At 43.0% G+C, this 22,603-nt stretch overlaps 2 protein-coding genes across 3 annotated transcripts; both read left to right on the top strand.

The window, feature by feature from the left end:
- The first annotated feature begins 91 nt into the window (after window positions 1-91).
- On the top strand, window positions 92-6,381 carry LOC109477251 (DNA repair protein complementing XP-C cells-like). Its single transcript, XM_019778333.1, has 9 exons — window positions 92-267; window positions 796-1,970; window positions 2,335-3,197; window positions 3,366-3,548; window positions 4,030-4,215; window positions 4,585-4,712; window positions 4,917-5,038; window positions 5,167-5,310; window positions 5,525-6,381. Exons 1-9 carry the CDS (start codon window positions 183-185, stop codon window positions 5,738-5,740), a joined length of 3,102 nt encoding a protein of 1,033 aa, XP_019633892.1. The 5' UTR covers window positions 92-182; the 3' UTR covers window positions 5,741-6,381.
- A 277-nt stretch (window positions 6,382-6,658) lies between these two features.
- On the top strand, window positions 6,659-20,589 carry LOC109477249 (NLR family CARD domain-containing protein 4-like). 2 transcript variants are annotated; one of them, XM_019778329.1, is made up of 3 exons: window positions 6,659-6,978; window positions 10,173-13,631; window positions 19,748-20,589. In XM_019778329.1, the coding sequence occupies exons 2-3, from the start codon at window positions 10,225-10,227 to the stop codon at window positions 20,445-20,447; spliced, it is 4,107 nt and encodes a 1,368-aa protein (XP_019633888.1). In that variant the 5' UTR covers window positions 6,659-6,978; window positions 10,173-10,224; the 3' UTR covers window positions 20,448-20,589. The 2 variants fall into 2 exon arrangements, with proteins under 2 accessions (XP_019633888.1, XP_019633887.1); XM_019778328.1 differs by lacking the exon at window positions 19,748-20,589 and adding an exon at window positions 14,088-15,926 and having other exon boundaries at window positions 6,662-6,978.
- The last annotated feature ends 2,014 nt before the right edge of the window (window positions 20,590-22,603 follow it).

Consider the following 22,603-nt stretch of genomic DNA (forward strand, 5'->3'; position numbering starts at 1 on the left):
CAATGTCTATATTATAACCTTTATTTGGGTGATATTTTGAAAAATGTTTGATGAAGTAAGGCTTCTTCCCCTGTTTAAAGTGGTTTGGGCCACTGAGGTCCAGGTTACAAAACAGCCACATGTGTAACATATCTAGAGTAGATCGATTGTGAGAATTATCCTATATCTATCTCTTTGAGATAATGGGGAGGCAAAGGAGATCAATAAGGGGAACAGCTGCGAATGGAGGCGGGAAGTCTGCTGGCCAGCCGAACAGTGGCCCCGCCGGTGAGCTAAAAAATTATCCTCATGATCTGATCTGTCAGTCCAGTGGGAGTTGCCTGTCACTGATTTGTGTGTGTGTGCGCGCGCGCGCGTGTGTGTGTGTGTTTGTTTGTATGTATGTATGTGTGCATGCATGTATAAATCTGTGCTTGTTTGTGTGTGTTGTTTGTGTGTGTAAATTGTAAAATTACTTTTGTGCATATTTTGTGTGCATGTTGTTTTTGTGTGTGCGCTCATGCGTGCACAGTTTACTCTCCAAGCAGAGGTTTGGGTTTATTTTTGGCATGTTTTTAGGCTTTTTTATCATTTTTTTTTCGCACTAAAATTTTTAACGCTAGATTTCAGTGCAAAAAAGTAACCCCAATAAAAAAAAGGTTGACTTGTAATATAAGTTGTATGTCTAGTATTGTTACCTTCAGACCTCGACATGCCATTGCATCCAACAAAATTGAGATGATGTAAAAAAAAAAAGTCAGGCTGCACTGCCTTCTGAACTGATTGTAAACCTTGCTGTTTGTTGCCCGTCTACAGAGTCAGAACCAAAGTCACCATCAGCTGATCACAAGTTGGGGGTGAAGAGAGCGTCAGCTGAAGCCGGGCCAACAAACAAGAGAAACAGATCTAGAAGGGTTCCAGTTGTTGTATTGGAAAACTTGCAAGAATCTGAATTAGGACATCTTGGCAGCAAGAAATCCAACAAGAGCAAGAAACAAGCTGAAGCTAATGATGACAAACCTAGAAATGGAAGATCAGTGAAGACTTTGACGAACAGTTCAGAGGTTGAAAAATGTGTGTCAGGAAAAGGCCAGGGAAGAAAGAGACCCCCAGCAAAGTCTTCCAGTGGGGCATCTACACAGGTAGACAACGGGGACAGACAGGGAAAAGAAGAATCAATCAGTATGAGGAAAGGACCAAGAAGGAAGAGGACACATGTAGGTGGTCATGAAAAGGACTGGTTCGGAGAAGAGGACAGTGACTTTGATGATGGTGGACGTACAAATTTAATGGTCAAAAAGATGAAAACAAAAGAAGAACCAGTTGAAGTTAGTACTAGTATACATGATAAAGAAGAAGTGGAAGACAAGGCCAGTAGTAGTGAGGCAGAGTTGCCTGATGCACCCAAGAAGCCATCGAGACTTACTGAGCCTCAAGACTCCTCAGACAGCGAGTTGGAATGGGAGGATGTAGAGGAGATCCACACAGCCAAGAGTCCAGAGAAGAAACTCCAGGACATCAGCATCGAGCTACCCCAGGATGCCATCCCTGGGCTGTCCAGGAACAAGAAGAGAAAGCAGTTTGATTGGAACGGCTACATCAAACGAGAAATCCGAAGGATAACCAAGGAGCAGAGAGAGAGCCTCCACAAGGCACATCTGTTATCACTGCTGGCCTGTGTGCTGTACAGGAGTAGGGTCTGTAACGACACAGACTTGGCAGGTATGGCTTTGTCCTTGACACCCCCAGAAATTCTGCGCCAAAGAAGGTGGGATTTGGCCTTCTTGAGCAAAGTGGTCAGGTGGTTCCAGTCCAAATTCCCCTTGATTGTAGATGAGGAGGAATCAGAAGACGACAGTAGCTGTACGTCAGTAACACTTGGCAGGAGACTAGAGGAAGGGAAGGTGAGGTCAGCAGGTGAGCTGGTCTGGCTGTTTGTGGTGCTGCTGAGGATGTTACAGGTGGACACCAGACTGGTCAGCTCCTTACAGGTAAGGGTTACATTCAATATCACAAGATATTTATTCTGTACAGTCTATTCTGTATTACCTGACTGTGTGTAAGGTACCAGCCTATCGTGCAGGAGGCCTGGGACTGAGGGTGATGCAGAATACACTGTGTTCTATTTTATTTATGTCATACCCTCCTGAGAAAACACACATTTCAATGTGAACTGTGCCAAACTTAAAATTTCTGCGAACTTGGAATACAAAAAAAAGTCCTCTCCAATCCTGTTAACTCCTGGCAAGAATGAATTTACACTAACACTAGTAACAAAATTTAGATTCCAGTTATTGCAATTGATTAATCTCTTACAACATTCTTATATTTTTTTTTATTGTTGGATCATTACAGCCCATCCCTCTGAAGGAGCCATCCCCATCAAAGTCTAAACAGAAGATGTCACCAGGACAAAAGAAGCCACAAAAGTCTGCAACAACAAAGTCTAGAGCAGCCACTTCAAAAACTCAAGCTTCGAAGTCAGCTAAGAAGACTCGGACTGTAAAACAGGCCAAGCCAGGTAAAAGAGGAAAGACGGCAAAACTTTCAGATGAGTCCAGCACAGAAAGTTCATCCGTTAAAATGTCTGATCAATCTTCAAGTAGACATCAGAAAACAAAGAATTCAAGGCCGAGGAGACATGCATCCAAGACAAAGCCTATTGTAGAAGCCTCAGAATCTGACGAGGAAGAGAGCTGTCACTCTGACTATGTGCCTGAATTCAGTACAGACATGAATTACTCCTCATCGAGGGAGTCAGAAAGGGAAGTTGAAGAGATAAACATTTCAGACGACAGTGATTTAGAAATTGTTGACGTATCAAAACTCAGGATTAAACAGAAATCAGGCAAACAGAATCTGCCGCCCAGCAGGAAGATTATCTCTGATGATGACTCGGATGAAAGTGTAGTAGAAGTGGGGAGTAAAAATGCAGTGGCTATGAGTGGTGAGTGGGTGGAAGTCTACCTTGTAGAAGAGGAAAGATGGGTGACGGTGGATGTGGTCAGCGGACTGGTGGACCGGCCAGAGCTGCTGGAACAGCAGCAGAACCAACCAATGGTGTACGTCGTTGGGGTTGACACGGAAGGCAGCGTAAAGGACGTTACCAAACGATATGCAGCGGGATGGATGACGTCAACGCGACTGCTGAGGGAGGATCGGCACGGTACATGGTGGACCGACACACTCCGACTATACTCATCATCTGACAAGGACAGGTACGTCGGGGCTCAGTAGCACATGAGCAGAACGTGTGCCTTGGTAAAATAATAAATGTATAGTGTATAGCAATTGGCCATAATGTATCCTTTAAAAGTTGATACTAAATGTGCTTTTCTGTACCTGACGATGAGTTTGACAGTACTGGTAATATTGTTCTTCTTCAGGAGCAAGAAGGAAGACATTGAGCTGCACAGCAAACTTCTGCAGAAGCCTCTTCCTACCACCATCAGAGACTTTAAGGACCATCCTTTATACATGCTCCGACGGCACCTGCTGAAGTATGAAGCCATCTACCCAGAGACTGCAGCTGTGTTGGGCTATTGCAAGGGGGAGCCTGTCTACGCAAGGTACATGTATTGTGAAATCAACGTGTATAGGGTGTCTCAGAAGAAAGGAAAACCCAGAAGGTTCTTTCCTAGCTCAAATTTTAACACTGTCCAAATACTAGTACTCATGCAGCAACTTCTTTCCATGGACTGCAAAATTATGGAAATATAAAAAAAGTGTTTCCAAATAAGACACAAAGCCTTCAAAACCTTCACTGCCATCTCCTATACCTCCCCTCAACTCTGATTTATAGTGCCCAGAAGTGAACTTTTGGCCTGGCCTTTGAACATTACTGTCAATTGTGATACGAAACAAACGAGTTCCTGTGACATCACATTTTTGCCTCGCAGGTAATATCAATATACTATGGGATAGGGTGGTTTCCTGGAAATTGACTTTGAAAGTCCATTTTTCCTACCCTCAGCCCCAGAAATTGCTTTGTATGCCTTTAGAATAAGATGAATGCAGACAGACTGACAAGTATTTTACTGTTCTGTACAGGGAGTGTGTTCACCAGCTGCACACCAGGGACAAGTGGCTCCAGGAGGCCCGCGTGGTCCGACCTGGGGAGGTACCGTACAAGATGGTCAAACACAACAGGCCAGACATGGTCAAGAAGAAGATGGAACGCAAAGGAATTTTTACAACTGGACACGAGGAGGAACCAACTGTAGCTCTGTTTGGAAGGTACTACAAGTGTACTTTCTTATGTACATTTCTCACTCCCACAAATTTTACCTGTAGGCAGGTTTGTAGAGAACTGAAAGAATTTTACATTGATAACTTTTCTATTGATTTGTTTCAATGACATGAATATTATTAGCTCATTTTTCTGTTCATTGTTTTATTCAGGCCTTGATGTAAGGATTGTTTTTAATGACTTAAGGAGTATTGAAACTTCTTACACTTTTTAGCCATGTCAGTACTTAATTATGATAAATGTGAACTCTCAACTACTCAACTCTCACACACTACCAAGGACCCCAGTCACAGAAGGATTGGTGTATGCACCATTCAGAACAGCCTGTTGAATTTTCCCTGTTTACTTTGGTACAGATGGCAAACTGAGGACTACATGCCCCCTCTGGCTGTGGACGGTAAGGTTCCCAGGAATGACTATGGCAACGTGGACCTGTACCTTCCCAGCATGCTTCCTCAGGGCACTGTGCACCTTCAGATCCCAGGTAAGACTAAGCCAGTTCTGACAAGTCAGGATTCAAACCCAGGAAAGGTACTTTACCTGACTTTCCTCACTTCTCTCAGGTAAAAATGTCCTCTGTGTTGGTGGCAGCATAAAAATAAGTTGAGGGTCACCATGTCTTGTCATTAAATGTTGCAATAAAAAAAAACTTTTAAGACAAGATTAAAAATGACAATTGTCCTGGTAGGTCTGGAGCGTGTTGCGAGGAAGCTGGACATTGACTGTGCCCCAGCTGTGGTTGGGTTTGACTTCCACAGTGGCTGGTCACATCCTGTGAAAGATGGCTTCATCGTCTGTGAGGAGCACAAGGTATGTACTGTCCATAGGATAGGTTATAAAACTGTAAGATTTTTTTATGTAGCATCCAATGCTTTGTGTCATTGACTAACAGAATCTGTAATTGAACATCTTGACATAAATGCACATTTGGTCTCCAGGAGGTATTGTTAGCAGCATGGGAAGAAGACAGACAGAACAGAGAGCAGAAAGTGAAGGACAAACGAGAAAAGAGGGCTCTGGACAACTGGAGAAAGTTAACAAAGGCCCTGCTGATCAGTCAGCGTTTAAAGAGAAGATACCAGGTATGTAGATGGTTTGTTTTTTCTATAACCGATAAACTGCGTTAAAGTATAACATGTAACGTTACACACCAGTTTTATATAGTTGGTAAAAACTGGATGTAAGACCCAGCTCTTTTTTATAAGTGTGGTGGGACTGTCCTTAAACACTGGCTTAGGTGAAGTTGGGTGCATTTTCACAAAATAAGTGTAGTTGAGATAATCATTGTTGTTACAGATCCAGAATGAGTCCAAAGACAAATCATCCCTGGAAGGGGAGGATATAGATGACGAGGACAACTTTGATGAGACTTCAGACCGGGCTGTAGATGTAGAGCAGTCCTGGCCAAGGAAAGACTTTAGTCAGGAGGCTTCCAGTTCTAAAACCAGTCAGGCCAGAGCAAAGAAGAAACAGAAGGAAGATGCTCATTTATTCCCATTTGAGAAGATATAAGTTGGCTCAAGGCTGTTCAATATCAATATCAATTCCAGGCTTGATAGGAAATTTCAACCATATGAAAATAATACAGTTTTTCATTTACCAAGATGATGATGATGATAACTATAGAGATGCACAATGTACATTGTTTTAAGTCTACTACAGACAAGATGAAATCATACTTTGATTCCATCTCACCCATATGTACAGCCTCTGAACATCACACGCAAAATCATGATAGTCAGTGTAACATGTTACTGGAATATATACGTTTTCTAAAGCTCTTCATTGTCATTTTAAACCTTATTTTACAGTAAACTGTTGAAGATAAGAATGCAAGATTTGATGTCAGAACCCGTACATTAAAATTGGAAAGCTTGTGTATTGCAGAGGTACTGTATTGTGTGTTTGTCATGTGCGTCAGTCACTCAGTGTGTTGTGTGTGTGTGTGAGACCGATCCTGACCGTCCGGCATAATTATCAGTTCAAACATTTCTACCTCCATGGTTCAACCATTCTGATGTAATGACAGAAAGAGCATTAAACTTTACATACATGATATTGAGATAGAAGGTTGTATTTGTAACATTGGTACATCTGTTTGAAATCCAGTAAGTGAAATTCAAACTCAAAGGAAACAGAAGCTAACCTCAGAGATTGGTAACTGAAATACATGTAACATGCATGTAATGAATAAAACAAGAAATTAACAACTACTAGAAATCAATCATTCATGCTTCCTGGTTTTCTTGTCAACCCAATGACTATGTCCTTGGTCAACCGAATAAAGATAGGCAGCTGCATATACAAGTAACCCTATAAAGTTTACAGCCGGTGACCCTCATGACCTGGTTGGGATTACGCAACTCTGACAGACACCGAAGTCACGTTCTGCACGCGTGCACCGGCGAGTTTGATTGACAGTTGTGGGCGTGGCTTGGACAAGAAGGGGGAGTCCATTTGAAGTAAAAAGCGCCAGCCCGTCATCACCGTCCGTCACCGTCACCCATTGGTTGAATGGCGATCGCTGCCGTGACGTTTGCGGGTGTTTCTTTCTTTGTGAGCGCAGCCCGGGTCTTGGTGGCCTGCTCTGGTACCGGCGGGTACCGGTGGTGTCCTGATGACTGTGACCGGACGGTGTACACTCATACCGCCCTGCCCGACCTCCAGTTTGTCCCCGTCACTTCCGCCGCACACCTCGGAGAGACCTGACAGCGTAACAATGTTGAGATCGTCTGGTGGTGGATTTTAAGGTAGGCTTCAGTTAATATTGTAAAGGTTTGATGGAATTATTATAAACGTACGTTACGTAACAGTTATACCGCCAGGAATATATAATTTTAGCTACCACTTGGCCGCGAACTATCCCAGCCATATTTCCACCATGGTGCCGGCGCGATGACGCAGTTGAATGGAAGCACGATGGAAATTTCCGGTGGTGCTGTAGCCTGATCATTCTCTACGGACCGGCTTATAATTTAGGAACGATTATATACTGGCCCCAGTCTCCGAACATAGGCCGTTTTGTAAACAGCATATAATTTTAGGCAGCCTTTCTGAGGTGCCCGCCTGGCGCCTCGTAAGGAAATGTTGTGGAGACAAGTACACTTGGCTACGGTCACAAAATTTTTGGATGCCCCCCTCCCCACCCTCCCCATTTACCAGCAGGGGAAAGGTGAAGGCTGGAGCTAGTGAATGCCATGGACCCCCTCATGGCTTTATGGCTTTATAAAGGGCTTTATAAAGGGCAGCTTTCAGACTAGTATAAATCATGGCGTCAGTTCAGCTGGTACTTCACCTAGATAAACTGCCCAGTGTTAAAATGTTACTAGTATCATGATTTGTGTGTGTGTGAATGTTTATACATGTGTGTGTCTGTACATTTGTGTGCGCGCGTGTGTGTGTACAAGCATATGTGTGTGCATTGAGATGTAGTTTGTGTGTATGTGTATATGTGTATACAGCATGTGCTGTGCATGTGTAGTATGTGTGTGTGTGTGTGTGTGAATGAATGAATGAATGAATGATTGAATGGATTATGAATGAATGAAAATTTATTATTGTGTCTTGCCACTACATGCCACCCAGCCCAAATGTATTTGTATGTACATGTAACGTTATGTGTGCTTGTGTATACATGTCATGTGTGTATGTATGTTTGTGTGTGTGTACATGCGTTGTGTGTGTGTTTAATGTTACATGTTTGTGTATGTGTTACATGTTTCTGTGTTACTGTAGGAGCAATCTGACCAGAACAGGGTTAGCTTGGGACTTGGGTGCCATCCTCCATGTTACTGCTATAAGCATGATTTCATACTAGTAATTTCTTGAGCAGCTTCTTTCATGTGCAAATTTCAAACATTTTTGTTCATGAAAACTTAATTTTTAAATGTCACTGAAAAATTGAGAAAACCAGGCTACCATAGTCTAAAATGCAGCATTGATAATCGTGCAACTTTTTAACATGCACAAAACTTCAACCCTTGAACATAGCCTTTTTCATGAAGCAACTAATACACATTTTACATGCAAGTGGGCTTTATAAAGCTTTTGTCTGTACATAATATATGACCCTGCTGACAGTCCCCGCACACCTTCACAACCTAGTGTGAAATGTGGCTACTTTGTTGTCAGATTTACAACCTTTTGCTTGAACCATAATTCTTTTGCTTTGGTGATGCAATTCTACTCGAGGTTACACTTGAACCCTGTTTTGTCAACACGTCAGGTAGTTTGTCACCTGTCCTCCATGAAACAATGGAGAGTTTGGAGACACTATATTTCGGTCTGGATGATATGTGGGGTACATCTCAAGATCTTCCAGGTGGACTGCGATGGTATTTAGCAGGTGGATAGGTGGGGTGAACCAGATGGTGAAGGTAGATTTTTCGCACCTGATGATTTACCATGGTATATTTTTATAACCTTTGGTGCTGGATGGTCTGTGGTCGTGATATAGTTGTTGACATAAAGGTTTAGTGGTATAAATTTGGGCCCCCAGGCAGTTTGCTGTGACCCTGCATGTGTATTGGTGGAATTCAGGTCCTTTTCAGATGCTGCACAGGAACTGACTACAGGGTTAGGAAGAACACACGCAGGACACAGGCATACCAGTGCACACATGAACGGGAGTCATGGGGCTGGGACAGTCTCTTTCTATGTAATCTTCTGTCAAACTTGCTATCTCTGACCACCTCTATACTCTGACTCATTCCCAATTCCATTGAATACCCAGCTTTTATTATAAAACCACAGACTGGACAACAGACAGTCGTCTGGCATGGGGAACAATACAACACTTAACACCTACATGGCATCCTACTGATGTAGAAACTGATGAAAGTGATGGGGATCCTGGTAACATTTGTATAATGTCCTTGCGTCTAGGAACTGAAAAGTCCAATAAAGTCGGCCTCTTGCATAACATATAAAAGTGGCATTTTTTTACACCTTTATAATAATTACACATGGTTGTTTAGTTTCATTATTTTCGAATTTGTTTCCTGACAGAAATTACTTTCGGTACTTGGGTAGTCTTGTGAGCCTTTGCATTTATACCCCCCGTTTCATAATGTATCATGGAGGTAGAAAGTCTTTGACATTTTGGATACACAAATGGGTAAAATACTTGACCTTGCAAGGAAGAAGAAGGTAATCACAAAATATTTTATGGAGTTATGACATCTCCAAGTTCTTGTTTAAATACTGGCAACGTTAGTTTGCAAAAACTTTTAGAAAACTTTTTTTCTACATGTGTGTAGTTTGTACCTTGTTCCAAGAAATTCTTTTGGACATTCTGAGTGGTAACATATCTACGAGTACTCTCCAGACTCCAATGGGTAGCTGGAAAATTACCCCTGTAGTAAAAATTGAGTTCTCTGACCATAAAATTAATTTTGCTATGAGTTTGAGTTCTTCTATCATGTTTGTTAATATATGTATCAGCTCAAGACGAAGTACATACATAGCAGCACTATTTCCTTGGTACAGCTGGGTAAACGTCCTGTAGGTCATATATATAGCTAGAGTGCAGCATAATTGGCTGTCCTTTCCCACCATCTGGGGACCATATGGGCTTCCCAATGGGGTGGAGCATGCTGATATTCCATATACAACCTGTTATGTACATAACTGTGCGTCCAATGGGGTATTGAAAACTGCAACTTACATGTAGCCATTCAAATTTAGGCTCAAAATGTGACCTTTGACAGGAACAAATGCATGCATCACAAAGATAGAGACAATTTACTACCATACTTTATCTCGGAACTTGAATTTGGGCCTTAATTTGAGAGCCTGAATTTGACTTTTTGTTGACATCTGTAATGATATCCACTGAGCAGAAATCGTGTTGTTTTCATGTAATTGTATTCATTGGTGCTACTTCTTTGACAACTATTATAAATCATCATAGCATAAATATATTTCCACATTTTTGTTACTGCAGGTGCAGAGAATGGCAGAGACACAGAGACTGAAATCCCACTTCCAATATAACAATGAGAAGGCAGTTGCCTATAGGAATAGGACAATCACGAGAGACTTTACAGAAGAGGAGGAAAAGCCTAGATAGCAGGACCTGTCCTGTAGAGCCCAGTGGGCAGAGTAGAACTGTCATCATGGAGGAGTCCCCGTGCCTACAACAGACTAGTGACAAATGTCACCCAGTGCTGCTCTCCCCAAGTCTGAAAATAGAGGCTGAGGTGTCTTCAGATAGTGGAGCTGAAGTACATTCTGATGAACAGGAGGAAGGAGGCCAGTGTCTCAGTCCCAAGTCACTTGCATCACATTCAAGTTACGCTAGCCTCGCAAGTATAAGTCCAATGCCAAGTGGAGTTGATCTTAAAAGTCTACTGGATGATTCATTTCCCCATTCCCCTAATGCAAGTCTTGGCCAGGAATTCATTGAGCACACAGACAGTAGTTCAAAGCCTCCTAGGAGGGCAATAGACATTCTGATTGGAGGGGAACGATTTGTCTTGGGGCAGAGTAGTGCCGACACAAGTCCCCACAGTCCCTTCAGAACCTATGCAGATAAAGGGGACGTGCCCTCTGCAACCTTAGACACTTCCATCCATGACTTGAGGGATGAGCTAGCCAAACTTTACATTAAGAACATGCAGCAAATAACACCTTTGCCATGGAATAACAAGTTTTTGGTCGATGTGCGTGACGTCAGTCTGCATTATGAAGTCCTGCAGGAAGGAAAAAGGCCAGGAGACATGCACAGAGTTCGCCTCAAGAGATTTGAAGACGTGTTTGAGTCTAAGGGACTGCCGGGACCAAGACGGATTTTCTTCCAGTGCATCCCGGGGGTCAGAAAGGCCACTCTGCTCAACAAGGTCCCCGTAGAGTGGAGCCGAGGCAGATGGATGTTTCTAGTAGAGCGTTTTCAGTTGCTCTTCAGCATAAATCTACTAGATGTGTCTGCTGAAGATACCCTGTGGGATACCCTGAGAAGCCAGTTCCCACAGCCGCTGGCTTCTGCTTCTATTGACAGTGTGAAGGCCTTCCTGCTGGACGAGGAAACACAGTGGTCCACGCTGTTCCTCATCGACGGCTATGACGAACGAGCTGACATCAACGGTGACATCAGGAAGCTGATCCAGGGCAGGCTCTTCCCAGACAGTTGTGTGATCGTCTTCGCTCGCCCCGTGCACTATCCAGACCTGATGCAGTGGATGGACACAAGAGTGGAAATATCAGGATTCTCCATTCGCAGTGCGTACAGGCTGCTCCATAACTACTTTCCTGACAACCCCCACAAAGCCGCAGGACTGATAGCAGCTCTAAAGCAGTACGAGAATGTGACTGCAGTGGACGTGAAGCGGACCTCCCTGCACATTTGGCTTTTGTGTGTGCTGTGGGACGACAACCCAAAGAAGCCATTTCCAGAGACGATGACTCGGCTGTATAGTGAATTCCTGTCCTGTGTCATCCGTCATCACAAGGAGCTGACAAGGGAGGACGTTGATGTTGAGGCAGTCCTGAATCCTGTCGGGAAGATCGCGATGGATGGGCTCCTGGGGAAGAAAGCTATCTTCAACCTCAGGGACTTGGAACCGATTCAGGACGGTATCAACCTGTTGTTGGAGCTTGGCATCTTGAGGTCAGGGTCAAAGTCACTTGACATCATGGCACCATCAAGTTTGCTCTTCTCTCACACAACAATGCAGGAGTTTGTAGCGGGGAGGTATCTAGCCACACAGCTGCCACAAGATGGTCCCCACGAGCATCTGCCATTCAACACAGTCAAAGATGCCCTGGCACTTGAGAATGTCATCCTGTTTGCCTGTGGTACAGCAGCAATCGCAGGAAAAGTCATCCTGTCTCATCTGGCAAAGATATATGCAGATGAGCTCCAAGAGCACGAAGAAGCCTACTACCATGAGCAGCTGCCGACTGCGGAGTTTGAAGAGTTCAGAAGCTTCGTAGTCCTCTGTCTCAGGTGTCTGTATGAAAGCCCTATCAGAAAGGAGCTGTGTCAGAGCTGCATGCTGGACTTTCTGTCCAGACGGGTGAGGTTAGATTGGATGGGTGTGCCCTCACAGGAGAGTGTTGCCCTGCAATGTTTCCTGTGTCTTACAGCCACGGAGGGGCCCAAAAGTGCTGTAACCGACCTTACACTGTCATTCCACGATTACTCCCTCAAGAAACCAGAGTACCTGTTCAACATTCTTCACTATGTCCCCCACTTGAAGAACCTCACCGTACACCTGGGGAGCTGTTTGGAGAAAGAATGCGAAGACCTGAGTCTTCTAGACCAGCCGCTGGGCTGTCTTCGAGAACTGTGCTCTGTCCACATCACCGGGGATGCCAGACGGTTCACTGGGTTATCTTTTGCCTTCCTGAAACCATCCGAGAGCTTCACCAGCATCACTATGCAAGATGTACAGTTGGGAGGGAGGTTAGCAAGGGTGGCAGCTAACTTCAAGTACCTCCCGTGCCTTACCACGTTAAAGCTACAAGACTGCGGGCTGAGTGGAGAGGACGTGACGGCCATGTCTGAATACCTGTACCACGTCCCCCTGGAAGAGTTGGATGTGTCCTTCAATGAGCTGGGTAACGAGCTCTCTTCCCTTGTCAACAAGTTGGTGGATCTGCCCTCACTCAGGATCCTCAGTCTGTGCGACGTGTCACCCACATTCAGCACCATCGAGGCAATTGGCAAAGCACTCAAACACATGAATCAACTGGAGGAACTGTACCTGGCTCAAAATGAGGTCGATGCCTGGAACTATCGAGGGTGTTGGGAAGACTTGGTTCAGAATGTTTGCTACCTGCCGAAGCTGAGGGTGGTGGACGTCAGTCGCTGTCTGATCGGCTCACACAACATCGCGCTCCTCATCAAGAGTCTCATCCAAACCATGGTCCAGGTCATCAACATCGCCTACAACGAAGCCACCAACGAAACAATGGAAGCCATTGAAGAAAACTTGGTGCAGTTGCCATACTTGAAAACTCTGAATGTCAGCGGGAATGAGATCTCCTTCCACGGCATCTACTACTTCGGTAAAGCTCTCCACCAAGCGAGAAACCTGACAAACCTCAATGTAAGCTACAATGAGCTTGCTGACGTGGCAGTTGCCGATCTGGCAGGGCGACTGCACCAAGTTGCTGGCACTTTGCGATCGTTGGACATCAGCAGTAACCCTATCACAGAGGAGGGCCTGAAGAACTTTGCCAGCAGCATGGAACCGATGCTCGCACTGCGACAGCTGAACATGTCAGGGGCAGGGTGGCAGTCATTCCACCTGAGCAACGAAGCTGCACTGGTCATTGCACAGCTTCTCGGCCGTCTGCCAAGCTTGGTGAGGCTGGAGCTGAGGTGGATCACCATGCAGCAAGACGGCTTCCAAGCTGTGGTCAGGGCCGCCATGAAGCACCCAAAGCTACAGGAGCTGTGGTGAGTATCTGGGCAACATGATCACCCCATCCAAACATCTAATCTTTAAACATTTAATCTTTGAAAAGCACATTCAAATCAGCCTTGACTAAAAAAATTGCTTCCTAGTTCACCTAAGCTGTAACCTCGGGCCAAGCAAACTCATCAACTCCACATTGGATAGTGTCTTCCGATAGTGTTTTCAGATCAACTATTGTGCCAGTTCGGAAATGAAATGATCATGTGACGGACTGCCCCTTAAAGTGTTCAAAGGTGGCCATTGTCTGTCATACAGATCATTTCATTCCCTAACTGCCACAACTTTCAATCTGAACATGAATTCTGGATGGAGGTAGCACTTAGGAAGAAGGGACATAAGTTTTGATCCCCTAGCAGCTTGTTCTGTAACTGCAGGGGTCTTCGTTTAAAATCTTTGAACAGATTAATGTGACAATTTTGGCCCCCCTTCTTTTTCAGGTATTGCCGGGAGAAAGTCCCCAGAGGAACTGAAGCCTTGGTAGTGGAGGCAAAAAAGCTACTACACTTTGAAGATGCAAACTGAAGGTTTTTTCTTGTTTCTCCAAATTTCTCAGGATAGGCAATCGCTAACAACCATCATCTTTGAAATAGAAGACAGAATTTAGAGTGTACTGCTTTGTTCTGTAGTGGTGACTAGAGAAGTGTTGTGAGTTTAAAGAAACTGACAATCATTCATAAGCCAACGAGTTTGTAAGAATACCCAGATATTGCTGCACATTGAGGTTTTAGACTTGCTAGCTATATAGATAGTGGGATATCTTAGGTTAGATTTGAGGTAGACTTCAATATTGTAGTAATAATTGAATGTGTACATACATGTAAAAGTTGATTGTCATGCTATACTGAGGACAATATTGTCCTAACATAAGTGTGCAACAGTCTTCCTAAATTCACAGTTTCAGTAATTGCTTATCAAAGGTGGAAATTCCTCAATTATTCTACATTCACCATGTGATATTTATGCTTATTTATGCCTAAATCTATTTATGTCTAATTGCAGTAAAAATGGAACAGAATCAATCAAGTAGTGGTAGCTATAATTTATTTGAATGAAGGTAGTTACATTTACATTATAATTGCTGAGTCAATCTGTAAAGGTTTTAGATACTAGAAGTTTATAGAAAGTTTTGGGTACTTTGGTTGGATAAGCAGTTTGACATTTAATCATGCAGTTCAATTGTACAGAGAAGCTGAAAGCAAATGACTGATGTGTACAGGTGGTACAATATAGATAAATGGTAAGATAATCCAGGGCTCGAAATACTTTTTCCTGCATATGTGCACTGGTGCAGGTAACATTGAAAATTACCTGCACCAGACAGATTTTACCTGCACTACTCAGAATTTTGCAAGTACATGTATGAACAGTACTGAATACTGTTCAGAAACCACTACCATTATTTCCTTTACACTTCGTAGGTGTTCACATTTAATACAGCTAATGAAAATAAACATGAACCTATGTGCGTATCAGAAATACCTGCACAGCCACAATTTTTTTACCTGCACTAAGGTGCCGATGCACCCAGTATTTCGAGCCCTGTAATTTAAGTCGTAACATGTGCTCCAGAACTCCAAAGAATGATGGACATTTCAGGATCTTTTAGTAATTTTTATGCTTGTGTGAAAAAGTGTCAACATACCTTATGTATTGATTTGTTATTTATTTGTTGATTCAAGAAATGACAACCGCTTCTTCCGTGTCATCATGTGTATGTTGTACTATTAATAGTTTACATGTACAAGGAAACAAAAGGCTACAAACAAACTGCCATATGTAATTTACATACATGATTATGAGATTTTTATTACTAAACTCAAACTTTGCTTTTATTGACTGAACATGATAACCAATATGGCTCCACAATTTAATTATTGTCATTGAGACAACTAAAAAAAATCGTTAAATGACATTAACATTGAGTTATAAGTCTGTTTACAAATCATCAAATCCCCAAGGACAAAAATTATAAGACTAGGTGATGATTGGGTAAAAGGTTTCTTCGTCACAACCATAAGACACCAAGCCAAAATTAGATATTCACTATAAAAAGGGTTTTGGAGTTAACCTTGAATTGCAATGTAGGATTGTACCAATGTAGGTTATATTTTAACCCTTTCAATAACTGTACATATACATGATGAGACAAAATTAAATACATATGTAGTGTGTCAACTGGCCACACCAATTTATTTTCATGGTTCTTGAAGATCTGCAGGAAAACATGGAATGAGTGGGAAAATTTGAAAACGATAATAAAACATGCTTGGACATTCTGTGATTTGTCCCAATGTCACCACACCAGGCTGGGTAGTACATGGTGTACTTCAGACAAGAAATCACAGGTTTTAGGCTTCCTTAAAGTATTTGAGGGTTCTTCATGCACTCCTCAGCTTCCTGAATTGCCTGTATCTCCTGCAGAGACATTTCCTATGGATAACCTTTTGACCTGTCATTCTGCCTGTCAATCTTCTACCCAAGTGCTGTCAATCTAATCACCGTGATCTAATCTGGACAAAGCACACAGAACCAAGGCTGAGCCACCCAAAACAATACTGTTAGTATAATGTATGCCATGCAAGGATCAAAAGAGACCCCTAGCGATCAATTGCATTAGTGCAGCACTACCATACACTCCAGTGCACCAAAGCCATAGGAATGCATACCATTGATGTACAACCAGGAAGACAAGGACATTCTACAACTGTCGGGGCCAAAATTATATGTGTGGTCATTTTATTTGGCAAATCTGAGGACCAAGAAATTAACTTGGTGTGGCCTTGATACAGGACACAAGCTAGGACACTACAGTGTCTGTCATGGACAGGAAGCATGTCGAAGCACAGACATGTTAGACAATATCCTGCAATAACTTGACAAGCCTGAAGATGTCTTCAAATCAACACATTGTTTGGTAGGCCATCCACAGTTACAATACCTGTGCGTCAATGAAGGCTAGACATCCAGGTACACACACACATAATTATTTATGCCAAAAAACAGTTACTCAAGCAACTGGATATGATTTCGAAAATGGTCAGACGTTTTAGGTAGCATCCGCTATCTTTTATCAGTCACAGATAATACCTACCTGTAATTACATCCAACACCAGTAATTTGTACTTGTATAGAGACCACTCACAACATCCATGTACATATCTAAACACTGAAGATCTCACATCTATAAAGGTAGTCATTACCTGCATCTTGGAGCTTCAACTGCTGTGTATATATGTTATACATTTTTGGTGTAAACCAACATTCACTAATGTGTGTGGATGTACACATGTATATGTATATGTAGGTGTAGTTTGCATGTATTGTTACACAATACTTAGTCTGTGGTCCATAGTGTCCACACTAGGTAACAAGTGCCTCTCATTACAGTTACATTTGACTGTCAGTGAATATTATGTCTTCATTACAAATATGTCTTCATAAAGTTAGGAACATTGACAACAGCAAATACATGCAACACAAAAAGTTCACAAAGTTAAAGGTGACGAATCATATCTCTTCACCTATAGTATTCATAGTATACATGTATATGTCATTAAAAAGTTTAATCACCCTGCAGGTTAGTGTGGGTAAAATAGGTTGTGAGTGGGTATTTCTGATGTCTACGTTTATGTATAACGTTTTTATTGATTGTCACCATCTACTGTCACCTGTATGAAACAAATAGAATGGTTTCTGAACTGTTTTAGTATGATCCATACTTCTTAAATTCTGAGTGGTGTCGGTAAAACCTGTCTGGAGCTTGTAATTTTTGGTATGCAGGAAAAAGTATTTTGTCCCTGCAATGATACCATAGTGATACCATATTGATACCAATGATACTATAATGATACCATTGAGAGTGTCACTAATTCAAGTGCGCTAAATTTTGGGGGAATTTCCTCCCCTTTTGGGCAATCCACTCATGAAATCAGCTGAGCTCAAAGAAGGCACAAAGAAAAATTTAGAAGATTCTCAATGATATACATGTAACACGTAATGGTAATCATTACAAAACCGATAGATATATGATCAAGAGAGATTTTATCAGAGTGAAAGCTCATGCCTGTTTGGAGAATCCATAGTTGTAAAATTTGAGCTTGGTGTATGAACACGAGCTCTCAGGGAGGAGGCTGACATAGCCCCTGACAGTGAGAGATGTAGAACACAGGCTACCTTTGTAGTCCAAGTGGACTAGTCCAACCCTGGTCCATCAGACCACTCTGACTTGATTTTATGAATGACATCCTGCTAACACCCTGAGCCTAATGCAAACACTTGAATGACTTGTAATGGACAAAGGAAATTGTACAGGCTGTACTTGGTTTTGAAAACAAGTTATTTTCCAATAAACCCCTCACTTTTGTTCTTCAGGAGGTTGTATAGTTTTGTGTTTTACACATTTGCTCATTTTTTGTATATTTGTGGCAATTTCTGTATTTCCAAGCACAGTACATTGATTTTTAAATTTATCAATATTAAAATTAATATTGAGGAAGCATGAATGGCCAAAAGTCCTTTCACACCAGGATGTCATCCATGAAATTAGGGCAATGTGGCCTTACTTGGATCAAAGATACATGTATGTCTGTGTTTGTGTGGTCTAACCAAAGTGATTTATCAGCCTGTGTAACTAGCTAAGCAAACACTGGAAAAGATAATATAATGTAAGCGCAATGCAAAATGATAGAACCATTAAATGACTTCTGCAATGTCTTGGATGTCTTGGGTCTGATTTGTTGCACCTGAACAATCATTTAACATACTTTGGGAAAGAAGACGACACCATTTATATGCTAATGTTCCACCTGAAGACGCCTTGCGTGGCCATGATTCACGTCGCTGCCACTGGTCTTTTTTGAACGGTACGTTTTTCAGCCTTCATGTCTAGATAGAAAAGTCTCTTCTACACAAAGACTTGGTGCTTGAAAGTCGTATGTTACTGGGTGGGAGCTACATGTACTGTGTGGGATATTAAGAGCTCTTCAAGACCGTCATCTATGCACCTTTGATATGCATCTTATGATATATAGGAATATGCTTCAGCTTTCGTACACGAGTTTTGGCACTGAACGCATGAACACAATGTCAGCAGAAGTTGTGTCTCATCCGTAATTTTGAGAGTTTGGAGCTACTGAGTTTGAAGTTCCTGTCATGTTAACCTCTATCACTCACTGGCTGTGATGTCATGGCGATCGCTCGTATAACGTTAGATGCAGGGACATCGGACTCCAGAAATCTTTTTTTTTTCTAAGTAAATTTTGATTCGGCATTATTTTACTCCAGCCGGTGTAACTATGCCAGCCTCTTGAGGCATGCGGACGACATCGCTACTCCATGTGCACAGTTCTGGCAGAGGACGCCGGGAAGGTTGTTCCATGGAGTCGCCCCACTACAGCTCGTTCGTTACGTCACCGGTAAGGCAGTCAAAATAGCCAACATAACAAATGAGTAGTATACGAATATCAGTGATACATTGTTCAAGCAAATAGTTATACAGAGTGGGTTATCAAATTTTGATAGCTTTAAACCCTTTAGGTATTGGTGTGATAACTAAGCTATTGAGAGTGCATAGCTAGAGACTCAAAATTGGACTTCATAGTGCTTTCTTAAGCTGCAAAGTTTACCATCTCTTCTTAATTCAAATAAATCACACCTGATCATGAGTCCTTCACCCGACGGTGAAAATGAACGGTTTGTTCCATTTTCGAGAGTAAAGCATGTAAGATTAGAATGCCACTCCTAACACCAGATGGACACGCCAATGCCAAGGTGTTATGCTAGATGGCTGTGACACCAGATGGCAAGTAGCGTGATCTAATAGTCAAAATGTAGAAATGCAAAATAATAAACCAGAAATCAACTACTGTAGTATTTGCAAGACATACAGCTATTTCTCTCACTGGTCGGACCGCCAATTGCTATCCCATTATTGGTTGAATGATAATTGTGATGGTTAGTCAGGGCGGGTCTATTCCGATTCAGAATGCGTCATCAGTGACGACTACTGTGTTCTGTTGCAGTGGTCTGCGAACCGGCGGAGGTTTGTGGTGTACCGCGTGGTGTGCGCCCTGCTCACCCTCAGTATCCTCATCTACAGCATCCCCACGGACAGCAACAGGTGGTTCACGTACTTCACCAACTGGGCGTACACGGTCTTCACCCTCCACTTCTGCTGGGCCGCTGCCGTCTGCGTTCAAGACTACCGTCACGCCTCTGATAACCAGCGGGGCAAATTGACCGGTGGCCCGGTGAAGACACCACTGAAGATCGGCTGGGTGATCTACAACATCGCCATGGCTAGCTCGTTTTTCGTGTCAGCTGAATACTGGATGTCCCCTTGGCCGGTCACCCTTGGTTTCCGCAGCTTCTTGCGCCACACCCTGAACTCCATCATGGCCGTCACAGAGATCATGGTCAGCGGGATCCCGTCACGTCTCGACCACGTGGCTTTCCCCGTTCTCTTCGGAATCATCTACAACACCTTTGTGCTTCTGTACTGGCTGTTCGACTGCCGTGGATACGACGGAAACCCGTACATCTACTCTTTCCTGGACTTGAACACGGTCCCGCTGCAGGCTGTTGTCATTATGACAGGCAGCAACTTTGTGATCATGCCGGCCGCTCACGCCTTGGTGTGTGTCTTGTACCAGACCCGCCTTGTGCTGCTGGGCAGGTTCAGGAAGAGAAAAGCTGACAAGGTCAAGCTTACACCTTGGCAGAACAGCATCATTCCTGTTGGTGTCAACAATAATGTGATGGTGGATACATTATCGAGTACAGGCGAGCAGATAGTCTGAAACAACACATGGAACATGTAACCTGACGACTGATGTTTTGTTTTCTTTCTTTTCTGATTCAGAAAATTCACTCACTTAATTTTGTGAAAAAACGGATATAACTAACGGACAATAAAGGCAGCTTTCGCTGAGCAGCAGAGAACATCTTAGCGTCGCATTTCATATCCCTGCTGTCTTCTGTTGATACTAGTAAAGTTCCAGTCGTTTTCATTATATATAGAGAGGTACATGTTTTCACTCACTATGTTGGTGGGGGTAGCGACAAAAAAACCCGGCCATATATAAAAAGCTAACGATCGTTCCGGCCCCCACAACCTCTGCTTGGAGAGTAGATATTACTGCTACATGTACGCGTTGTATTGCCTCCTAGCGGCTGATGTTCAAAGTACAGGCGTTGACCTACTTACTGCATGCCATGATTCAGTCAAATGGTTTCTGACACTGAACTCTAGCTCACACTCAATGTTCCTTTTCTCATAACCTCTTAGGTCATCATTACTCTCCAAGCTGAGGTTTGAGTTTTGGGCTATTTTTCGCGTGTTTACTTTTACGTGGCTTACTTTTATCGGAGTTAATTTTTTGCACTTGAATTTCAACACAACCAAAGGGTGAAAAAAGTTCCAGTGCAAAAAAAAAAAACGATAAAAAAATCCTTAAAACGCGCCAAAAATAACTCTGCTTGGCCTGGAGAGTAGGTCATCATTCCAAAGCATAGACCTACTTCCAGCTTGTTTTATGTGCGTTTTGTGACATTTTGTTCGTTCTCACGGTGACGTTTTTCTTTTCTCCTCCCGATGTACTTCACACACCAAACACTGCTGGTTTAGTAAAAATTTAGCCAAATATTGGGAATAATTCATAATTGGCCAGGGGATCGGAGTTTACGTTCAAGGAGGTCAAGGGACAAGGTAGGTAGGTAGGTAGGTAGTTTACGTCCGACCGCAGAGTTCAATGTGATGCACTTCTCCCATAGGACAAATATACTGTAATTCCTCCCAAACCTCACTGCTGTAACGTTATCAGCAGCAGCAACAAAGAATATAAAAAATATGCCAATTTTCTCTTTTTCAAGCATGTGTGCGGACTAGCCTCCACGGGGCCCTCCTACGTGGTACACGAGTACAGATAGTACTAGTACTAGTAAAATGCGGCAAATACGGGAGCCAGCTACAACATAGTACATGTAGTCTCTACCAGGCTTCAAAAGCCGTCGGAAACTGAGAGTAAAAAAAAAAGCTGTCTTTCCATTACCGCTTCCGAAGCCTGGTAGAGGCTTAGAATTCAGTTCACGGGAAGATTAACGTCCCCGTATTTGGCTATATTTTACTACATGTAGTACTGTTTTGAACCAGGCGGGGGATCAGTGAAGACTTGTCAAGCCAAGGATAGACACCCCCGTGCGTCCGTGTCCATCCGGATCCGGAGTTTCCGCAGCAGCCACGCCCCGCCTCGCGGTCAGTTTTGCGGGGATACACGTTCTGAAATACCATTGGTTCAGGTAGCCCTGAGCACGTGCTACACGGAGGCTCTCAAAGTCGCATATGGGAACATTGTATGCAAAGTTTACCTGCGTTTATACACACAAAGTCAAAGCCCCTATGATGTTATCATCATCAATGGGTTGCATGTATATTTGGTACCTTTTATCGTGGTTTGTTATGACGAGCAACACAATCTCGACAAATTTTGTTTTGAAGTCCACCTAGCCCTATGATAAACGGGGTCCTCCCTTCCAAACTTTGGCGCCAACCACTGAATTCTTTCTGACCTTTCACCGGCATTACTTCCTCATGCATAATATCAGTACGCATCACCGTTCAACTTGCAGCTTATAGCTTAGTGTGTCTGATTTCTGTCTTCTATAAAGCCTTATTTGAGCACATAAATTTATTTATATTCTTTCTGTTGCGAGCTGTTACTTGCGAATAGATTTGACCTTCTGGACTATTTTGATGACCGCAGCAGAGTACAAGCGTGGTTCGCCCCAGCTGGTATGGGACAGAATCATGGCTGGGGTTGGAGGGTCTGGGGTTTTTCAAAATCATGGACTGGTATCTCTGGTTTCTTTGCTTCATTTCTCTCGCTGTCAGTGCTTTGGATTGGAGAGACCTGCTAACTGACGAAGATGTGTACAATGAGCAGAAATTTGGACATTT

This window comes from Branchiostoma belcheri, unplaced genomic scaffold (genome assembly GCF_001625305.1).
Source record: "Branchiostoma belcheri isolate BF01 breed outbred unplaced genomic scaffold, Haploidv18h27 scaffold4, whole genome shotgun sequence".
Lineage (NCBI taxonomy): Eukaryota > Metazoa > Chordata > Leptocardii > Amphioxiformes > Branchiostomatidae > Branchiostoma > Branchiostoma belcheri.

Bases quoted from the DNA above. Each gene is read 5' to 3' on its own strand.
- LOC109477251 (XM_019778333.1), top strand. From the start codon at position 183: ATGGGGAGGCAAAGGAGATCAATAAGGGGAACAGCTGCGAATGGAGGC. The intron at 1,971-2,334 runs GTAAGGGTTACA...GGATCATTACAG, and splicing joins GACTGGTCAGCTCCTTACAG to CCCATCCCTCTGAAGGAGCC. The intron at 4,713-4,916 runs GTAAGACTAAGC...TTGTCCTGGTAG, and splicing joins TGTGCACCTTCAGATCCCAG to GTCTGGAGCGTGTTGCGAGG.
- LOC109477249 (XM_019778329.1), top strand. From the start codon at position 10,225: ATGAGAAGGCAGTTGCCTATAGGAATAGGACAATCACGAGAGACTTTA. The intron at 13,632-19,747 runs GTGAGTATCTGG...CCTCATCTACAG, and splicing joins CCAAAGCTACAGGAGCTGTG to CATCCCCACGGACAGCAACA.